Source organism: Chrysemys picta, chromosome 7, assembly GCF_011386835.1.
Source record: "Chrysemys picta bellii isolate R12L10 chromosome 7, ASM1138683v2, whole genome shotgun sequence".
Taxonomy (NCBI): Eukaryota; Metazoa; Chordata; order Testudines; family Emydidae; genus Chrysemys; species Chrysemys picta.
In genome coordinates, this window is record NC_088797.1 from 129,198,445 (window position 1) to 129,217,734 (window position 19,290).

General features: G+C 48.8%; 1 protein-coding gene across 4 annotated transcripts in view; it reads left to right on the top strand.

Annotated features, from left to right (window-relative positions):
• Positions 1-19,290, top strand: part of ARHGAP19 (Rho GTPase activating protein 19) — a 54,068-nt gene that overhangs the window by 20,037 nt on the left and 14,741 nt on the right. For 3 of the 4 annotated variants that reach the window (XM_024100434.3, XM_024100431.3, XM_024100433.3), the window contains exon 2: positions 9,549-9,814. In XM_024100434.3, coding sequence (XP_023956202.3) covers positions 9,549-9,814 — 266 coding nt within the window. Of the gene's footprint in view, positions 1-253; positions 405-9,548; positions 9,815-19,290 lie in introns of those variants that run through there. The other variant, XM_005289384.4, reaches the window with a different exon arrangement.

Here is a 19,290-nt window from a genome sequence, read left to right on the forward strand (position 1 = left end):
ACATGGCTTCACTTGTCGTATAGATGGGTTAAACTGGGGACCATTTGGTAGGTTCCTGTTAGTTACATTACTTAAGCCCAAAGTATCCCTAATTCATATCCCTAGTTTCCGTGCAGATAGAATTGTTTGCCATGAGACTCTGGCTACACTGACCTTTGGGAAGTGACATAATCAGTTTGTCCAGCTTTTCTTTTCACTTTTGTCTCTGCATGACGGCTGATGCCCAGTGTGTGCCTAGGGGGCCCTTCAGACCAAATAATGCGCCCTTGTGTCTTGTAGCATGCGTGGAATTTGCATAGGCTGTGCTGGGGCAGGCGGGTGTCTTTGTTGTTGGAAACAAGGAGCAAGTTCTTTTCTCAGTGTCTTTGCTTCCCAATGCCTCTCCAAAAGCTCTCAGCATTCATGTAAGAGATTTGGTTTTCTATCTGTTTTTGCTTTAGGCATTATTGAATTTACTGAAACTAACCTCTGGAATATGCCTGGTGATCCTGTCGATGGTTCTAGGTTGGAGAGATTTGATTTTAGTGCAGTGGGTTTTCTCTCTGTGAATCTAGAGACGTAATTAGCAGTGAAGGGAGCAGATAGTTTGTGTGGCTTGATGTAGCTGTTAGAAAGTATTTGCATATCTACTGTGTGGGGAACAAAAACTGCTAGTGAGTGAATAACAGAGCAAGGATCATTGCAGGCAGGATAGCTGGGTCTAAATAATAAACCACCTCATAAGGATGGCCGGACTGGGTCAGATCAATGGTCCAGTTAGCACAACATCCTGTCTTCCAACGGTTGCTAGTGCCAGACACTTCAGAGGGAATGAACAAAACAGGACATTGGAATTATCTATCCCCTGTCATCCAGTCCCATCTTCTGATAGCCATAGATTTAAGGAAACCCAGAGCGTGGATTTGCATCCCTGACCATCTTGGCTAATAGCAATTGATGGATCTATCCTCCATTAACTTATCTAATTCTTTTTTGAACCCACTTACCCTTTTGGTCTTTAACATCCCTTGGTAATGAGTTCCTCAGGTTGACTGTGTGTTATGTGAAGAAGTACTTCCTTATGTTTGTTTTTAAACCTGCTGCCTATTAATTTCATTGGTTGATTCCCAGTTCTTGTGTTATGTGATGGGGTAAAAAACATTTTTTTTCTCCACCTCATTCATGATTTTATAGACCACTATCATATCCCCCCTCAGTCGTCTCTTTTCCAAATTTAACAGTCCCAATCTTTTTAATCTCTCCTCCTATGGAAGCTGTTCCATACCCTGATCATTTTTGTTACCTTTTTCTGTACTTTTTCCAATTCTAATATTTTTTGAGATGGGGTGACCAGAACTGCATGCAGTATTCAAGATGTGGGCATACCGTGGATTTATATAGTGGCATTGACATTTTCTGTCTTATTATCTATCTTTTTCCTAATGGTTCCTACCATTCTCTTAGCTTTTTTGACTGCCGCTGCACATGGAGTAGATGTTTTCAGAGAACAATCCATGATGATTCCAAGATCTTTCTCAAGTGGGAACAGCTAATTTAGAGCCCACCATTTCGTATGTATAGTTGGGATTGTGTTTTCCAATGTGCCTTACTTTGCATTTCTCAACATCGAATTTCCTCTGCCGTTTTGTTGCCCAGTCACCTAGTTTTGTGAGATCTCTTTGTAACTCTTCACAGTCAGCAGGAGGACTTGTGTTGGATCAAAGTGGGTTGTTACGGATTTCAGGACAGAGCTCTGGCTCCACATTGTTGGGAAGAATTGGCACTTGTGTGAGGTTTTTAAACCCTTGTAACATTGTGAGTATGGGGAGCTCAATCAGCAGGTGTCTTTGGCAGTTGGTACTGAATTGCTCCATCTTGGTCTTAAGTCCTTGGGTCTCTCAGCCGTTTGTTGCACCTATCAAGTGATACTGGAATCAGTAGCACGCTGCCTAGGCTACCCTACAGAATGCAGCTGTGAACCTCTCACAGCTTGTTACTGAGATGATTCTGCCAGTCTCATCTGCCTTGCATCCTTTCAGTCTCCACTATTCTCTCAAAATAGCCCCCATCACACCTGTGTAGTAGTGACAGCAGAGAGGGTTTCTGTTGGGATTCTCACTCAGCACAAATTGCAGAGTGCTGGCTGCAAGTCCGTGGTTTACAGTGATTCCAGCAAGTGTTTTCCACTGTGGAGTCTAAGTCCCAAGTTCTCTTGTCACTTATTCAGGTCACGTATCCTAGTTATGACACCAGTCCTCCTTCGAGTGCTTGCTCATGTCGATTCCATTCTAGGTGTGCGCGGCCATCGGAGATTTTTGCCTCTAGTGGTATTCATAGGACCTGCTGTGACGACCCTTTGAGTGCCATGCTCATGTGCCAGTATATCAGGCCCGCCAGCCCTACACCCTCTCAGTTCTTTCTTACCGCCCATGGTGGTTGGTTAGAGCGCCTTTCCTTGCTTACCAAGGGCTAGCAGTTTTCATCTTCTGACTTCGTGCCTTTGGGCCTTGTAAATAGTTAATTCTTTAGTAGTTAGTGTTCAGTAGCTGTTGCATGTTCATAGTTGGTAGTAGAGTCCCAGTGGGGACTTTGCCCCGGAGAGAGCATGCCTCAGTCTCCCAGGTTTAAGCCCTACGCAGACTGTAACAGGTCTCTGCCTGTGAGTGACCCCCACAGCAGCTGTCTCAAGTGCTTGGAGGAGGCACACACGAAAGACAAGTGCTATGCATCCGAAGAAGTGAGGTTTTTACTCACGAAAGCTTATGCCCAAATAAATCTGTTAGTCTTTAAGGTGCCACCAGACTCCTTGTTGTTTTTGTATCTGTAAGAACTTTCAGCTCCGCACACAGAAGGAGCAGGATATTCAATTATGGGCTCTCCTCATAGAGTCCAGCCTCCGTCTGGCCGCCAAGCCATCCCGGCAGGATTTGCTGAGCACCTCAGCATCGGTGCGAAGTGCACTGCCAGCACCGACCTCTGCCCAGCACCGTGCCTAAAAAGAAGGTGAGGAAGCATGGCTCCCCGACGCCAGGAAAGAAGAGCCAGGTTTCATTGGGCAAAGGATCCACCTCGGGCCTCCCAGCTACCCTGGAGCCACGCAGTCGGCCTTCTCCCGTCAGAGCCGTTATCCCCATGAAAGGTTCTCCTCCGACTCCTGTGAATGATATCGGACCAACACTCCTGCTGACAACAATGTCCTGGTGTGCTCCCGCACCGCCGACACAGCAAGTGCCGCAGGTTTCGGCAAAGGCTCCCCAAGAGCCAGCTGCTAAAGCTCCTCTGGGAGCGGTGGAGTGCCGCCGATCCCCTGAGACAATGACTTGCTCTCCACCTCCGCGCCACAGGTAACTGGAGCCACTGCCCAGATTGTCTGGGGCTCACCCTTGATCACTGGCACCACGATCACAGTCCCCGTCTTGATGTGGACTGCATAGAGGGAGGCGCCCGCCTCCTTACTACCGGTACCAGTTACCCTCCTGCCAGTCGCCCTCTCTTGATCCCAGTCGCCTACGACGTGGAAGCACTCTCCATTCCATCTCCAGTCCCCCCGGCTCTGACATCGGTCCCCTCGTTCTGGGCACCAGGCTCCAATGACAGTGGTCTCTAAACAGACCCAGGCATTCACAGCCCCACCGTGGTCTCTGAAAGGCAGTTCCTCTGGCACAGAAGGGAGAGTTAGCCCCTCACCTAGACCCCAACGGCGTAAATGGGCGCCCGAGGCCGCATCGGTGCAGTAGCAGCCCGGCCAGTGGCCTTGTTGGAACATGTGGGGAGTGCCGGTCATGGCAATGCCCCTTCGCTCCGCTTGTCTGCCTCCGCCTCGGAGCAGCAGGTGATGGCACCGATGGCACCAAGCTCGATGCAAGAGGCGTGCCCGGAGGCAGAGGAGGCAGTACCCACTCTTAAGAGTTTGATACTCTGATGGAGGAGGGCACCGCGATGGCCAGGTGCTCCTTCCAGATGGCGTGGGATGCGGCGGACTCCCCAGCCAGGGTGGTAGCGTCCGCGGTGGTAATGAGGTGCAGCTCCTGGCTTCAGACCACCGGAGTCTCCCAGGAGATGCAGACCTCCATGCAAGACCTCCCATTCGATGGGAATGGTCTCTTTTCTGACCAGACAGATGTGAGACTCCATGGGCTGAAAGACACCAGGTCCACCCTTTGCTCACTGGGCATGCATACGCCACAGTCGGTGCGCAAGCAGTTCCGGCCACCTCCGCCGCCAAGGTCTTGGCAGCCTTGTCTGGGTTTGGTTGTCGCTGCCTTTCCACCTCCCGCTCACCTGAGCAGCGTGGCCCGGCAAACCATTCTGGAGGTCAGAAGCGAGCACACGAGGCCCCAGTCAATTCCCCAGCTCCACCGTTTTCTTTCTTCAACTGCCTTCACCCCTACCATTCGGCCTGGTTGCGGGTCACCTCGGACTGTTGGGTACTGGACATTAGTATCTCAGGGCTATACCTTGCTGATGTACACCTTCCTGCCAGTGCCATTGATTCACAGGGTCCTTGTGAAAGTCAAGCAAGACAGAGCAAAGATTATCCTGGTGGCCCCTGGGTCAGCACTGGTTCGGCATGTTGCTGAGCCTTTCAGCAGCTGCCCCACTACAACTGCCACATCGGCCGGATCTGCTGTCCCAGAGCCACGGCAGTCTGTTGCACCTGAACCTGGCAGCGCTGCACTTGACAGCTTGGCTACTGCGTGGCTAAGCACGGATGAACGGACACGCTCGACCCGTGTTCAGCAGGTCTTGCTAGGCAGCAGGAAACCCTCCACCAGGACAACCTACCTGGCGAAGTGGAAAAGGTTCACATGTTGGACCTTGGAGTGGTGTATTCGGGCCTCGGAGGCCCCGCTGCAGGATATCCTGGATTATTTGCTGCACCTCAAGGTCCTCCTGGCTGCCATTTCAGCGTTCCATCCTCCGTTCCAAGGCCGGTCTATCTTCGCCCACCATAGGACGGCGTGGGGGTTTTGAAGGGTCTGGAGTGGCTCTATCCTCACTTCCTGGGGCCTGAATCTTGTGCTGTCAAGGCTCATGGGATCTCCCTTTGAGCCTTTGGCTCCCTGCTCTCTCCTGCTTCTCTCCTGGAAGGTTTCATTCCTGGTCACGATAACGTCGGCCCGTAGGGTGTCTGAGATCAGGGCGCTTGCCTCAGAGCCACCCTGTATGGTTTTCTACAAGGACAAGGTCCAGCTGTGCCCACACCTGGCGTTTCTGCCCAAGGTCATTTCCCAATTTCATACTGGCCAGGACATATACTTACCAGTCTTAATTCCAATGCCTCATGCCTCAGATGAGGCATGCAAGCTACACACCTGGGACATCCGGAGGGCGCTGGCCTTCTACATAGCTAGAACAAGCCGTTTCATAAGTCAACGCAGTTGTTCGTTGCAGTGGCAGACAGGATGAAGGGTTGCCCAATGTCTGCTCAGAGGATCTCATCCTGGATCACAGGTTTCAGCCTGCATCCGCCAGCGATAGTGACGGCACGCTCAACTAGGGCACAGGCATCATTGGCAGCCTTCCTGGCACAGGTACCGAGCCAGGAAATCTGTCGAGACGCTACCTGATCGTCCGTCCACACACTCGCGTCTCATTATGCACTGACCCAGCAAGCTCGAGATGACGCTAACTTTGGCAGAGCAGTGCTGCAAGCTGCAAGACTGAACTCTGAGCCCACCTTGATTGATGCTGCTTGTGAGTCGCCTAGAATGGAATCAACATGAGCAAGCACTCGGGGAAAAAACCCAGTTACCTACCTTTTCATAACTGTTGTTCTTCGAGATGTTGCTCACGTCCATTCCATTACCCACTCTCTTGCCCCTCTGTCAGATTTGTCAGCAAGAAGGAACCGAAAAGGCATAGGGTGCCTGATACACCAGCACATGAGAGCGGCACTCAGGGGGGTGCCATGGCTGGCCCTACAGATATCGCTAAGGCAAAAATCTCTGCTGACCACACACGTGGGCGCGTGCACACCTAGAATGGAATGGACATGAGCAACACATCTTGAAGAACAACAGTTATTGAAAAGGTGGGTAACTGTTTTTTCTGCCTTTTAGGTCAAAAATGCTGTAACGAGAAACTGCCTTTGGCAGAAACAACAAGGAGTCTGGTGGCACCTTAAAGACTAACAGATTTATTTGGGCATAAGCTTTCGTGAGTAAAAACCTCACTTCTTCTTTGGCAGGACACTACTGAGAGTATCAATTCAGGACAAATTGCTTAGAGCAGGGCAGTTACATCTCAAGGCTGGGGTTCCTTTACTAGCTGAGGCACACCAAACCAGCCAAACAGAGAGGACTTCAGTTTTACCCCACTGGCTAACCAGAAGTCATACATGCAATTCCATTAGACACTCCAGTTTCCCAGTATCACCACCAGCACTGCTCCTTATGGGGATGGATAGTTATGAAAACCAATACCCCAGTAAAAGAAAAAAGGTTCTCCTGATCACAAAGGACCAAGCCCCAGACCCAGGTCAATATACCAGTCAGATCTTGCCCACAAATCATGCTGTTGCCAATCCTTTAGAATCTAAAACTTAAAGGTTTATTTATAAAAAGAAAGAAATATAGATGAGTTAAAACTGGTTAAATGGAATCAAATACATACAACAATTGCAAAGTTCTTAGTTCAGGCTTGATGGGATTACTGCTGATTTTAAACCAATTAAGTCTCTGGAGTACAAACATCCCAGCTTGGATGGGTCGTTCAGTCCTTTGTTCAGAGCTTCAGTTTCAAGCATAGTTCCTCTAGAGGTCAGAAGCAGGATTGAAGACAAAATGGAGAAGATGCAGCTGCCTTTTATAGTCTCTTGTCATGTGGCCTGTGCTTCCTTTGTTTCAAACACAAGCTGCCCAGCATATGGCTTGAAAGCTTCAGAGTTCTGTCCATAGGCATGTCCCTGCCTGCCTGGCTGAGTCATAAGGTGTATCTGCCTTCTCTCAGGTTTCAGAGTAGCAGCCGTGTTAGTCTGTATCCGCAAAAAGAAGAACAGGAGGACTTGTGTACTTCTGCATCCGAAGAAGTGGGCTGTAGTCCACGAAAGCTTATGCTCTAATACATTTGTTAGTCTCTAAGGTGCCACAAGTACTCCTGTTCTTCTTTCTGCCTTCTCTCAGTAGGTCAGTTGTGTAGCTGATGGTTCTTAATGGGCCGTCAAGCAGGCGAGGCCGTACTGATAACAACCTGTCTGGGGTGTCGCCCAGAAGTATAGCACAAGTTTGAAATACAGGATAGAGCTGTGACAATGCGGTTCTGGCGGAACCCAACTGAGAGTGCCAACTCAGGACAAATTGCTCAAATAGGGCAGTTACAGCCCAAGGCTGGGGTTTTTTCCACCTCTAAGGCAAACCAAACCAGCCAGACTAAGAGGACTTCAGTCTCACCCCACTGGCTAACTGCAAGTCTCACAAGCAATCTCCTTAGACACTCCAGTTTCCCAGTATTACCACCAGTACCACTCGTTATGGGGACAAATGGTTATGAAAACCAATACCCCAGTAAAAGAAAAAGGTTCTCCTGATCCCAAAGGACCAAGCCCCAGACCCAGGTCAATATACAAATCAGATCTTACCCACAAATCACGCTGTTGCCAATCCTTTAGAATCTAAAATCTAAAGGTTTATTCATAAAAGGAAAAAGATAGAGATGAGAGTTAGAATTGGTTAAATGGAATCAATTACATACAGTAATGGCAAAGTTCTTGGTTCAGGCTTGCAGCAGCGATGGAATAAACTGCAGGTTCAAATCAAGTCTCTGGAATACATCCCCCGCTGGGATGGGTCCTCAGTCCTTTGTTCAAAGCTTCAGCTTGTAGCAAAGTTCCTCCAGAGGTATGAAGCAGGATTGAAGACAAGATGGAGATGAGGCATCAGCCTTATATAGTCTTTTCCAGGTGTAAGAACACCTCTTTGTTCTTACTGTGGAAAATTACAACAAAATGGAGTCTGGAGTCACATGGGCCAGTCCCTGCATACTTTGCTGAGTTACAAGGCGTATCTGCCTTCTCTCAATGGGTCCATTGTATAGCTGATGGTCCTTAATGGGCCATCAAGCAGGCTAGGCAGAGCTAACACCAGTTTGTCTGGGATGTCACCCAGCAGCATAGCCTAAGTTTGAAATACAGACAGTATAGAGCCAATATTCATAACTTCAACTACAAAAGTGATACACACATATAGACAGCATAATCATAACCAGTAAACCAGAACCTTGTCTTAGACACCCCATTTGATCCCCTTTATACAAGATTTGCGTGCCACTACAGGACCTTGGTTGCAACAGTGATCTATATGGTCCCAGATTATATCAATAACGTCACAAGAGCCAATACTTATAACATTAGATACAAAATGATACCTGTATACAGATATCATAATCATAACCAGCAAATCATAACCTTTCCATAGACACCCCACTTGACCTCCTTTGTACAAGATTTGGTGCCACTATAGGACCTTGCTTGTAACAATGATCTATACGGTCACAGTTCATGTCAATAACGTCACAGATGCATATAGTTCACATAGTTATTGAAGCTCACAAATAACAGGGAGACAATAGATTGTAGATTGAGGTTACCTTTCTGTGTGTAGTATGGGATTTTTTTTCTGTCTTCTCCATTCGTTGCTATTTGTAATTATTGGTTTACAGCAGAAAAAAATATGTTTAACACTCCCCACTGGGGAATTAAATGTCTGTGCACATTTGGTGCTGTGCTACCAGTTTGAACCTTTGTGAAAGCTAGAGGAAAGTCTTGATATTTGTCTGGATGCTGACTGTCAGAGGTGTATGTGTACCTTGCAGACACCCCGCCTTTGCCTAAATGTAGGGCCCCTCTAGTAATTTGCCATGAGCATGTAGGCAGCGCCTGAGATAAAATCAAGCCAATTCCAACTGCCCTTGTCTTTGGTAAGAGGTGCAGCTAGTGGAGAATCCAGTCCCAGTGTTTAGTCCCTAATCTTGATCTGAGTACATTTGGGCACGCGGTTTCTGTGGGCCTTGCTTTGTATTAAAGATAAAGGTAGTTGCAGGCTGCATTGTAGCATTCCATGCGTGGCTGTGCTTTTGTTACCTGGTGTATATTCTTTGGGGATATGCTCACTGTCACAAGTGACAGTTGCTCTGGTAGTGTGACTAGAGCCTTCAGGTTTAAAGTTTGGTTAATGATTAAAATAGCTGCTTTTGGGGCTTTTTCCCTTTCTCTGAGATTTCTACCCTGAGGCATTTAGTGATCTGAAATCTTGCTGGCAAGGTTCATTAGACAGAGTTGTGAGACAGTTGTACTGTTTTGTGCATCTTGTCTTGGGTACAGTTGTTAATTATAATGTTAAAAAACAAAACCAAGAAGAGCTGTTGTCCCAGCTTCGCTGACGCTACGCATGCTGTTGATTAATAGCAAGCATGGGATAGGCAGTGGTTTTGAAGAACACACTGGCAGCTCCAGTGCGAGTTGATGTCTTTTCCAGCGTGAGGTTGCTCAGGAGGCCTGGGATTTGGGGGGACATTGGCTGTACGAGTGAATTCTGGAGGAAATGTTTTACCACCTGTCTTTTCTTTCCCAGTGATGCCATCTGCAGGTTTGTCATCTGCAATGACTCCTCCCTCCGTGGGCAAACAGTCATCTTCAACCCTGACTTCTTTGTGGAGAAGTTGCGGCATGAGAAGCCTGAAGTCTTCACAGAGCTGGTGGTCAGCAACATCACCAGGCTCATCGACCTGCCAGGAGCAGAGTTGGCCCAGCTGATGGGGGAGGAGGAGCCCAAGCTGCCCGGTGGCATTGGCACAGCCTCTGGATTCTTTCGGTCCCTAATGTCTCTGAAGCGTAAAGGTAGGTAGGCGCTGTGCTCTGCCTGGCAGCTGTCTCCATAGTTTGATGTGGACCATGAAGGTCCTGAATCAGATTCCATTAGCTATACCACATACCACACACTCTCTCTAAGCACTCTTGGGAGCCAGGCATGTTGCATGTGCTCCTTGTTGCATCCACCTGTTGTCGCCTCTTCTGATTGTAAGCTCTTCAGGACTGGGCCTGTCTCTCTGTGTTTATTCATTGCCTGGCATCCTGGGGCTGTCATCCCAGACTAGGAGCCAAACCAAGAGTGCATCTAATTAGCAGTCAGTGAATACAAGGTCGCCCCTTTTATTTCTGCTTGATTTGTGGTGTCTGACCCCCAGGGTAGCTGAAGGGAGATTGTTGCATCTGTTCTCGTCATTCCCAAAGCATCAGCCTTTCTTGAAAAAAGAACAGGAGTACTTGTGGCACCTTAGAGACTAACACATTTATTAGAGCATAAGCTTTCGTGGGCTACAGCCCACTTCTTAGCTATGCATCCGAAGAAGTGGGCAGTAGCCCACGAAAGCTTATGCTCTAATAAATGTGTTAGTCTCTAAGGTGCCACGAGTACTCCTGTTCTTCTTTTTGCGGATACAGACTAACACGGCTGCTACTCTGCAACCAGCCTTTCTTGGGGAAGTCGTCTTATTGAGTATTCAGATTCCTGTTGCTCCCCCAAGTCCCCATGAGAAGGCAGCCCCATTGTGTCAGAGTCAGTACAAACATGTGTGACGACATGCTCCCTGCCCTGAAGAGCTGGCAGTCTGAGAATGAATGAGGTCAGTCTCTAACTGGATGGGTTATATCAGACTTGCACAGGTCTATGCAATCAGTCAAATTGAAGGGGTCCAAGCGCCTTGCTTCTGCCTCTCAGGGTTCTGAGCTTCCATTCAGAACTTGCAGAGTTTTCCTTGGTTTAGTTTTCCAGGCCCAGTAGGCCTTTCATATTAACAACCGGGCGTTACTAAAGGTTGAGAAAATAGAAAGCCAGAGGACCAGTGTGGTGTTGTGTATCTCGGGAGAATACCCTGCAACCCCATGTTCATCTTTATAATATGATTGTGTGGTGTCTAATGCAAAGTTTGTCACGTCGGGTGTCTTCGGAAGGCTCGTGATGCACTGAGCATTGATGTTATAGTAATTCTTGTTACAGCAATGTGTTAGTAAGGTTATAGGTTATTCCTATATATAGTTATGAGGCTGAAAATGTGTCCTCATGGCTTAAAACCAGCCCAGGCAAAAACTCTCCAAGAGCAGAGGGCCAGTCCACACCTCATCAGGGCATGTATGGGACAAACCCAGCCCAGCCTCACAGGAACAAAGGCCACTGGCCTAGGGCTTGTCTACACTGGCAATTAACAGCCAGGGGTATGAACCCCCCCCCCAAGCTCAGCAAGTTGCAGCGCAGTAAAGCGCCAGTGTAAACAGTGCCCCAGCGCTGGGAGCGACCCCCCTTGTTGAGGTGGCACTGTGACCACACAAGGCATGTTAGCGCTGCCATGGCAGACTAGCCGGCAGGCAGCAACAAAGGATCTGTTGGACTCTCGAGTGAGTCACTCCCCTTCCCTTGGCCAGTTTGGGACTACGATGAGGTAATGCTCACCTGACCCTGAAGGGGGGAGTGGGGAGCAAAGCCAAGAGGGAAGAAAGAACATGATAAAAGGGAGAGACGTTTGCCAGGCTCTTCCTCTCTCTTCCACCTCCATCTATAGACACCACCACCAAGCGACTAAAGCGCTGATCAAAGGGCAGAGCCTGGCTGAAGAGTAACCAGCCAGCCTGTGGTGAGAAGCATCTAAGTTTGTAAGGGCACTGAAAGTGTTAAGAGCAGCTTAGAATGTGTTTTGCTTTTATTTCATTTGACCAAATCCGACTTGTTGTGCTTTGACTTATAATCACTAAATCTATCTTTGTCGTTAATAAATCTGTTGGTTTATTCTACCTGAAGCAGTGCGTTTGGTTTGAAGCTTGTCAGACTCCCCTTGGGATAACATGCCTGGCACATATCCATTTCCTTGTTAAATTGACAAACTCATATAAGCTTGCAGCGTCCAGCGGGCACAACTGGACACTGCAAGATGGAGGTTCCTAGGGTTGTGTCTGGGACTGGAGATATCGGCTAGTGTCATTCGGTCGCACAATCCAAAGAGCAGTTTACACGCCAGAGGCTGTGCGTGAACAGCCCAGGGGTGAGGGTTCTCACAGCAGAGCAGGGTAAGGCTGGCTCCCAGAGTCGAGGCTTGGAGTGACCTAGCAGATCACCGGTCTAGATAACACCAGAGGGGAACGTCACAGTGGCATTCTGAGAATGAGGTCAGTCTAACTGGATGGGTTATATCAGACTTGGACAGGTCTATGCAATCAGTCAAATTGAAGGGGTCCAAGCGCCTTGCTTCTGCCTCTCAGGGTTCTGAGCTTCCATTCAGAACTTGCAGTTTTCCTTGGTTTAGTTTCCCAGGCGCGGTAGGCCTTTCATATTAACAACCGGGCGTTACTAAAGGCTGAGAAAATAGAAAGCCAGAGGACCAGCTTTGTTGAGAAACAATAATGCTCAGACTCACCAGGCCTTTACCCAGGTGCCAAACTCTGGGCTGAAGGGAAGAGCCCGTTTCCACTCAGGATTCCTGGAGTTAGGCGCCTAAGCCAGATCAGGGCTTTCTGGCAGAACACAACCAACCAGCGTGAAAGAGAGACCATCCCTTTATAACCAGTAGCTGCAGGGACTTGAACCCAGCTCTTTCACACCCCAGGAAAGGGTCCTAACCATCTGGCTAGTGAGCATTCCGGGCTGGAGCTCTCCTGCTGACGGTGTTTGTACATGTAATTAAACATTCGTTGGGTGAGCAAGAAAGTGAGAGAGATTGACCGCATATACCACGGTCTGGGGACCGACTGCCCCGGGGTGGGGATAAGGCAGGTTTGAGTCCCTGCTCCAAGTCCGGCAGAGTGGAGATAACAAACCTGGGGGTATTACATCTGAGGTGAGTGCCCTAACCACTGTACAGTTGAGTAAAGGGGGAAAATACATGCCTGCTCCCCAAACTCTCGTCCCTGCTGTCTTTTGGGTGGGTTAGTCATGCTCAGCTCATACCTTTTGGATCAGGCCCACAGATGGGGGAATGTCTACTTTGAGAATCCCATCACAGCTTAGGTGTGAGCTAGGGCTTCGGGCAGCTCGGCAGCATCAGGACTTAGGTGGTTTTGCTCGTACCCAGCAGTGGAAACTCAAGCATGTAGGGGACTTGACTGGCAGAAACATAGGTGCCTGGGAAATAGAGGGACCTACAGGTTAAGTGGCAGCTGAGCTGGGGTTCTGTGAATGCCAGTAGGGCCAAAATGTTGGACTTACACGCCTAAGAGGCTGGTAGATGCCCAAGTGCCTTTGTGAATCTAGCCCTTAGTCTTCAAATGTTCTGAGATCTATTTAAATGCTCTGCCTTTTCTCATTGCTAGTTGGCACCCACAGCACAGTCTTGGCACTATGCCCTACTGGACTTGCCAGCCTTTCCAGAAGTATTTCTCTGTTGCCCACGTCACCCACCCACGCGTCAAGGCAGGCCCAGACATTCCTCATAAGTTTTCTCTCTCCCCCCAGCTGGGCAGAAACTAATTAACTCAATCTGTGCACCCCTGATACCCACTTGCCATCAGCCATGGCGTCCCATTTAGACCAGCTGCCTACCGAACCGGCATAGCTGTGGGCTGCTGCTCGCAAGTAGCTGCAGCTGTATCTGTGCCTCATTGCTCTGAATTAACCTTCCTTTGAAGGCAGCGCTGCCTCTTTAAAGCTCTTATGATGATCTCTTGAGAGGAGAGTCGTCAGCCTTTTAAGGAGGTCTTATGAGGCTTCTTCCTTCATTTGTTTGGTGGTTTTATTCATTGGATTCACCTAGAGCAGGAGTGGCCAAACTTACTGACCCTCTGAGCCGCATACAATAATCTTCAGATGTTTGAGAGCCGCAAGACGCACACAACCTGCCCCGTAGGGTGGTGCCTGCTGGGGTGTGGGGCTTCTGCCCCGATGCCCACCTGCTGGTCTAAAGCCCTGAGGCCCCCCTACCTGCAGTGCAGAAGCCTCTAGTCCCATCATCCCACTGCAGGGCAGAAGCCCCGAGCTCCCCCCGGCCAGTCCTGTAAGTGGAGAATGGGGGGGGGGGATTCGTGGGGGGCTCTGGGAGCTGCACTTTAACTGTAAAAGAGCCACATGTGCCTCATGAGCCACAGCTTGGCCATGCCTGGTCTGGAGCATTGATTCTTCTTCGAGTGATTGCTAATGTCTGTTCCAGCTCGGCGTGCGTGTGCCGCGTGCATGGCAGCCGGAAGGGTTTCCCCTAGCAGTACCCGTCGGGTCGGTCCAGGTGCCCCCTGGAGACGCGCTGCTGAATATAGGCCCTGCCGACCCGCCGCCACCTCAGGTCCTGCTTGCCACCTGTGACGGTTAGCCGGAACGCTCGTTCTCTCTTGCTTCGGCAAGCGCTTCTTTAGCAGTCTTGAACTTTTTCTGTAAATAGTTAGTGTTAGTTGTAGTAGTTTTTGTTTGGGGGTACGCCCCCCTCTCCCCGGGGTTTGAACCCTGTGCAGCATGTGGCAAGTCTATGCCCAGGAGTGACCCACACACTTCCTGCTTGAAATGTTTGGGGGAGAGCCACCAAAAGGAACGCCGCAAGATCTGCAGGGGATTTCGTCCTAGGACTCAGAAGGAGAGGGATCAGGGCCTCAAGATCCTTCTGATGGAGGCTGCCTTCCGTCCCCACTTGGGCCCCAGGTCAGGCAAGCCAACGCTGAGCACCTCAACATTGGTGCGCAGTGTGCTGGCACCACCGATACATGAGTTGGCATCGAGGTAGGACTCTGCCAGAGACCCTCGGCACCAGCACAGTTCCCCACATAGGGGATCCATGCAGGGCAGTGGGCAGCACCGTTCGCAATCCCCGGTGCCCCACAAGAAGAGGATACCCAAAAGGGGCCGCTCCCCCATGCCCAAACCGGCACAGAAGTCCGCCACCATGAGAACCATGGCAGGCCATGTGAGTTTGAGTCCTCCAACTAGGGTCCCATCTACTCCTGCCCCAGCATAGGACCAGTCGAGTCTGGGCCCCCAACACTCCCCTCTCCGAGAAGGCCGCAATCTACAGTTACCTTCCGCGCTGGAGGCATTCGAGGCTGCCAAGGACCTCATTGGCTTCACGTCACCGCCTTCCCCTCCTAGGCGAGACAGGACACTGAGCTCCGTCTCAGCAGCACCTGTGAGACCCTCAGTGCCAAGCCAGTGATTGTGCTACGCCAGTCACCATCCCCATGGCACCAATCAGTGGTACCATCCACCAGTGGACGGATGGGGAGCCGCACTGGTCCCCGAGTTCCAGGCACCACTCTCCGGCACCGCTGGGCACCGCTTCTCCATGGTCATCTTACAGTGAGTCCTCGGAGTCAGAAGTGGAGTCCTATAGGTCCAGGAGAAGTAGGCGGTCCAGCTGCTTCATCCAGAGCTGGAGCCTGGTCAGTGGCAGGCTCCCGCCCAGTGGCCTTTCTGGATCCCCTGGGTGTTCCGTCAGAGCCAGAGGTCCCATTCGAGGTCAGTCGGTGGCCTCAGCATCATATGTGCCTCTGACACTTCACCCGGGACAGGACCAATAATTTGCCACGCCAGCACGATCGCGCTGGAAGACCAGGCACTGCGGGATCCCCTGGGTGCTGAGGGCAGAGAACAGGACCTGCTCCCAGCTAGGCCCTTGTCCTCATCTTTTTACATTCCTAATATCCAACCTAGACCTCCCCCACTGCAACTTGAGACCATTGCTCCTTGTTCTGTCATCTGGTACCACTGAGAACAGCCGAGCTCCATCCTCTTTGGAACCCCCTTTCAGGTAGTTGAAAGCAACTATCAAATCCCCCCCTCATTCTTCTCTTCTGCAGACTAAACAATCCCAGTTCCCTCAGCCTCTCCTCATAAGTCATGTGCTCCAGCCCCTTAATCATTTTTGTTGCCCTCCGCTGGACTCTTTCCAATTTTTTCCCACATCCTTCTTGTAGTGTGGGGTACAAAACTGGACACAGTACTCCAGATGAGGCCTCACCAATGTCGAATAGAGGGGAACGATCACATCCCTCGATCTGCTGGCAATGCCCCTACTTATACAGCGACATGTGATGGTCACATAAACACCACCCTATACCGGAAACCTACTGACCGCTATACGTACCTACATGCCTCCAGCTTCCATCCAAGACACATCACACGATCCATTGTCTACAGCCAAGCCCTAAGATACAACCGAATTTGCTCCAACCCCTCAGACAGAGACAAACACCTACAAGATCTTTATCAAGCATTCGTAAAACTACAATACCCACCTGGGGAAGTGAGGAAACAGATTGACAGAGCAAGACGGGTACCCAGAAATCACCTACTGCAGGACAGGCCCAACAAGGACAATAACAGAACACCACTGGCCATCACATACAGCCCCCAGCTAAAACCTCTCCAGCGCATTATCCACGATCTACAACCTATCCTGGAAAATGATCCCTCACTCTCACAGACCTTGGGAGGCAGGCCAGTCCTCGCTTACAGACAACCCCCCAACCTGAAGCAAATACTCACCAACAACTACACACCACACCACAGAAACACCAACCCAGGAACCTATCCCTGTAGCAAACCTCGTTGCCTACTCTGTCCCCATATCTACTCTGGCAACCGCATCAGAGGACCCAACCACATCAGCCACACCATCAGGGGCTCATTCACCTGCACATCCACTAATGTCATATATGCCATCATGTGCCAGCAATGCCCCTCTGCCATGTACATTGGCCAAACGGGACAGTCCCTCCGCAAAAGAATAAATGGACACAAATCGGACATCAGGAATGGTAACATACATAAGCCAGTAAGTGAACACTTCAGTCTCCCTGGTCATTCTATTACAGATTTAAAAGTCACTATCATTGAACAAAAAAACTTCAGAAACAGACTTCAAAGAGAAACAGCAGAACTAAAATTCATTTGCAAATTCAACACCATTAATCTGGGCTTGAATAGGGACTGGGAGTGGCTGGCTCACTACAGAAGCAGCTTTTCCTCTCCTGGAATTGACACCTCCTCATCTATTATTGGGAGTGGACTACATCCACCCTGATTGAATTGGCCCTGTCAACACTGGTTCTCCACTTGTGAAGTAACTCCCTGCTCTCCATGTGTCATTATATAATGCCTGCATCTGGAACTTTCACTCTATGCATCTGAAGAAGTGAGGTTTTTACCCACGAAAGCTTATGCCCAAATAAATCTGTTAGTCTTTAAGGTGCCACCAGACTCCTTGTTGTTTTTATTAATTTCATTAGTTAGGTGACCCCTAATTCTTGAGTTATATAAATAGGACAGTAACACTTCTTTAGTAGCTTTCTCCACACCATTCATGGTTTTTATAGACCTCTACCATCTCAACACCCTTAGTCGTCTCTTTTCCAAGCTGAACAGTCGCAGCCTTTTTAATCTCTCAGATGGCAGCTGGTCCATCCCCTAATCTACCTTTTCCAGTTCTAATGTCTTTTGAGAGAGGGCGACCAGAACTGCAGTATTCAAGGTGTGGGCATACCAGGGATTTATACAGTGGCATTATGATATTTTCTGTTTTATTATTTATCCCTTTCCTAATGGTTTCTAACATTCTGTTAGGTTTTTTTGGACTGAAACTGCACACTGAGCAGATGGTTTTCAGAGAACTATCCACAATGACGCCAAGATCTCTTTCTTGAATGGTAACAGCTGATTTAGACCCCATCATTTTGCATGTAGAGTTGGGATTATGTTTTCCAGTGTGCATTACTTTGCACTTATACAATGCATGGGGAGATTGAAGTGCCTAAGAATGGGATTCTCAGACACCAGCAAGCTGAGGACCTCAGCCTACCCTAGCCAGTAGGGAATGCTAAGGAGACGGGTGAAGCCTCAGTTCCATCCTGACAAGGTAATTAGGTTCCTAACTCAGGGCTGGAGGGAGGCATTTATCTCTGCTTGGGATTCACAGCTGTGAATTTGCCTTCATTTCTTACCCCTCATCAGGGGCAAATCTGTCAGGCTCATGACTGACAATATGGCCTGCATGTTCTGTATCAGCAAACAAGAAGAAGCAAGATTCCCCTCCCTGTGCACCAAAGCAATAATGTTGTGAATCTGGTGTATAGTCCATCAGATCCAAATTTCAGCCATCTACCTCCCTGGTGTTCAGAGCCCCACAGCCGATACTCTCAGCAGGCGCTTCTCCCAGGATTATGAATGGGAGCTGGACTCTCAAATTCTCCATGGTATATTCCAAAATTGGGAATTTCCAAAAATGAACCTCTGCTCTAACTCCAGGACAAGAAATGTCATCAGTTGTGGTCAAGAGGAGGTCTAGGCCGTCACTTTCTGGGAGACGCCTTTCTCCTATTTTGGATGAAGGGACTATTTTGTGCATTTCCTCTAACACTGCTAGTATTGAGTGACACACAAGATCAGACACAACAAAGTCAGGGTTAGTCTTATAGTACCAACCTGGCCGAGACAAGCTTGGTATCCTGACCTGCTTCACCTGTGTCCACCCGATGATCAAGCTTCTGATCATTCCTCAGCTCTTCCAAGATCCAGATCATTTACTTCGCATCAGGGCACGGTTCCTCGATGGGGTTAGAATCTACCTGCTCTGTGAAAGTACAAGTGTTACTCAACAGGAGAAGGAAGTAAAACTGAATTCTTTACCTGCAGAAGTGGAACAGATTCAGTCATTGGTGTCAACGCCACTGGCTCGTGTCTGAATCTTCATCACTTTCAGCTATCCTGGACTTAACTGTTAGACCTAAAGAAACCAGGGTTATCAATTAGCTCGATGAAGGTTCACTTGGCTACAGTATCAGCTTTTCATCCTCTAGTAGAAGGGTTTTCTATATTTGCTAACCCTATGTCTTCATGATTTATTAAGGGTTTGGGGAACCTCTACACTCAAGTTAAGGATCCCTACTGCAACTTGGGACCTCAGCCTAGTACTTAGATGTCTCATGAGACTTGCCCAGTGTTTCAAGACTTATTAAAAATCAGCATTAGCAGTCCAGAGTGCTCCTTGGCCAGCGCTTTTAAAACTCTTGATTGCAGCTCTTGATCTGAACCTGCTTTTTTACAAATATCAAACTTTAGTAGCTGCCTTTTAAAATCCTTTTTAGTTATTGTTGGAATGGAAAGTATTTTATCCATCATCATCATCGTTTATGAATATATCTGGCTTTTTCCCAAAAACAGAACAGAAATATTTATTGAATGTTTGTGCCATTCTTTCATTATTCAATACCATTGTTAGGATTTCTTTTGCTCCTAATATACTTTAAAAAGTCCTCCTTATCATTCTGAATTCTGCTGACCGTAGGTTTCTTCTTGTGTCTTTTTGATTCCCTTTTCAATTTTCTACCTTTCCTAGCTTCCAATTTATATTCAT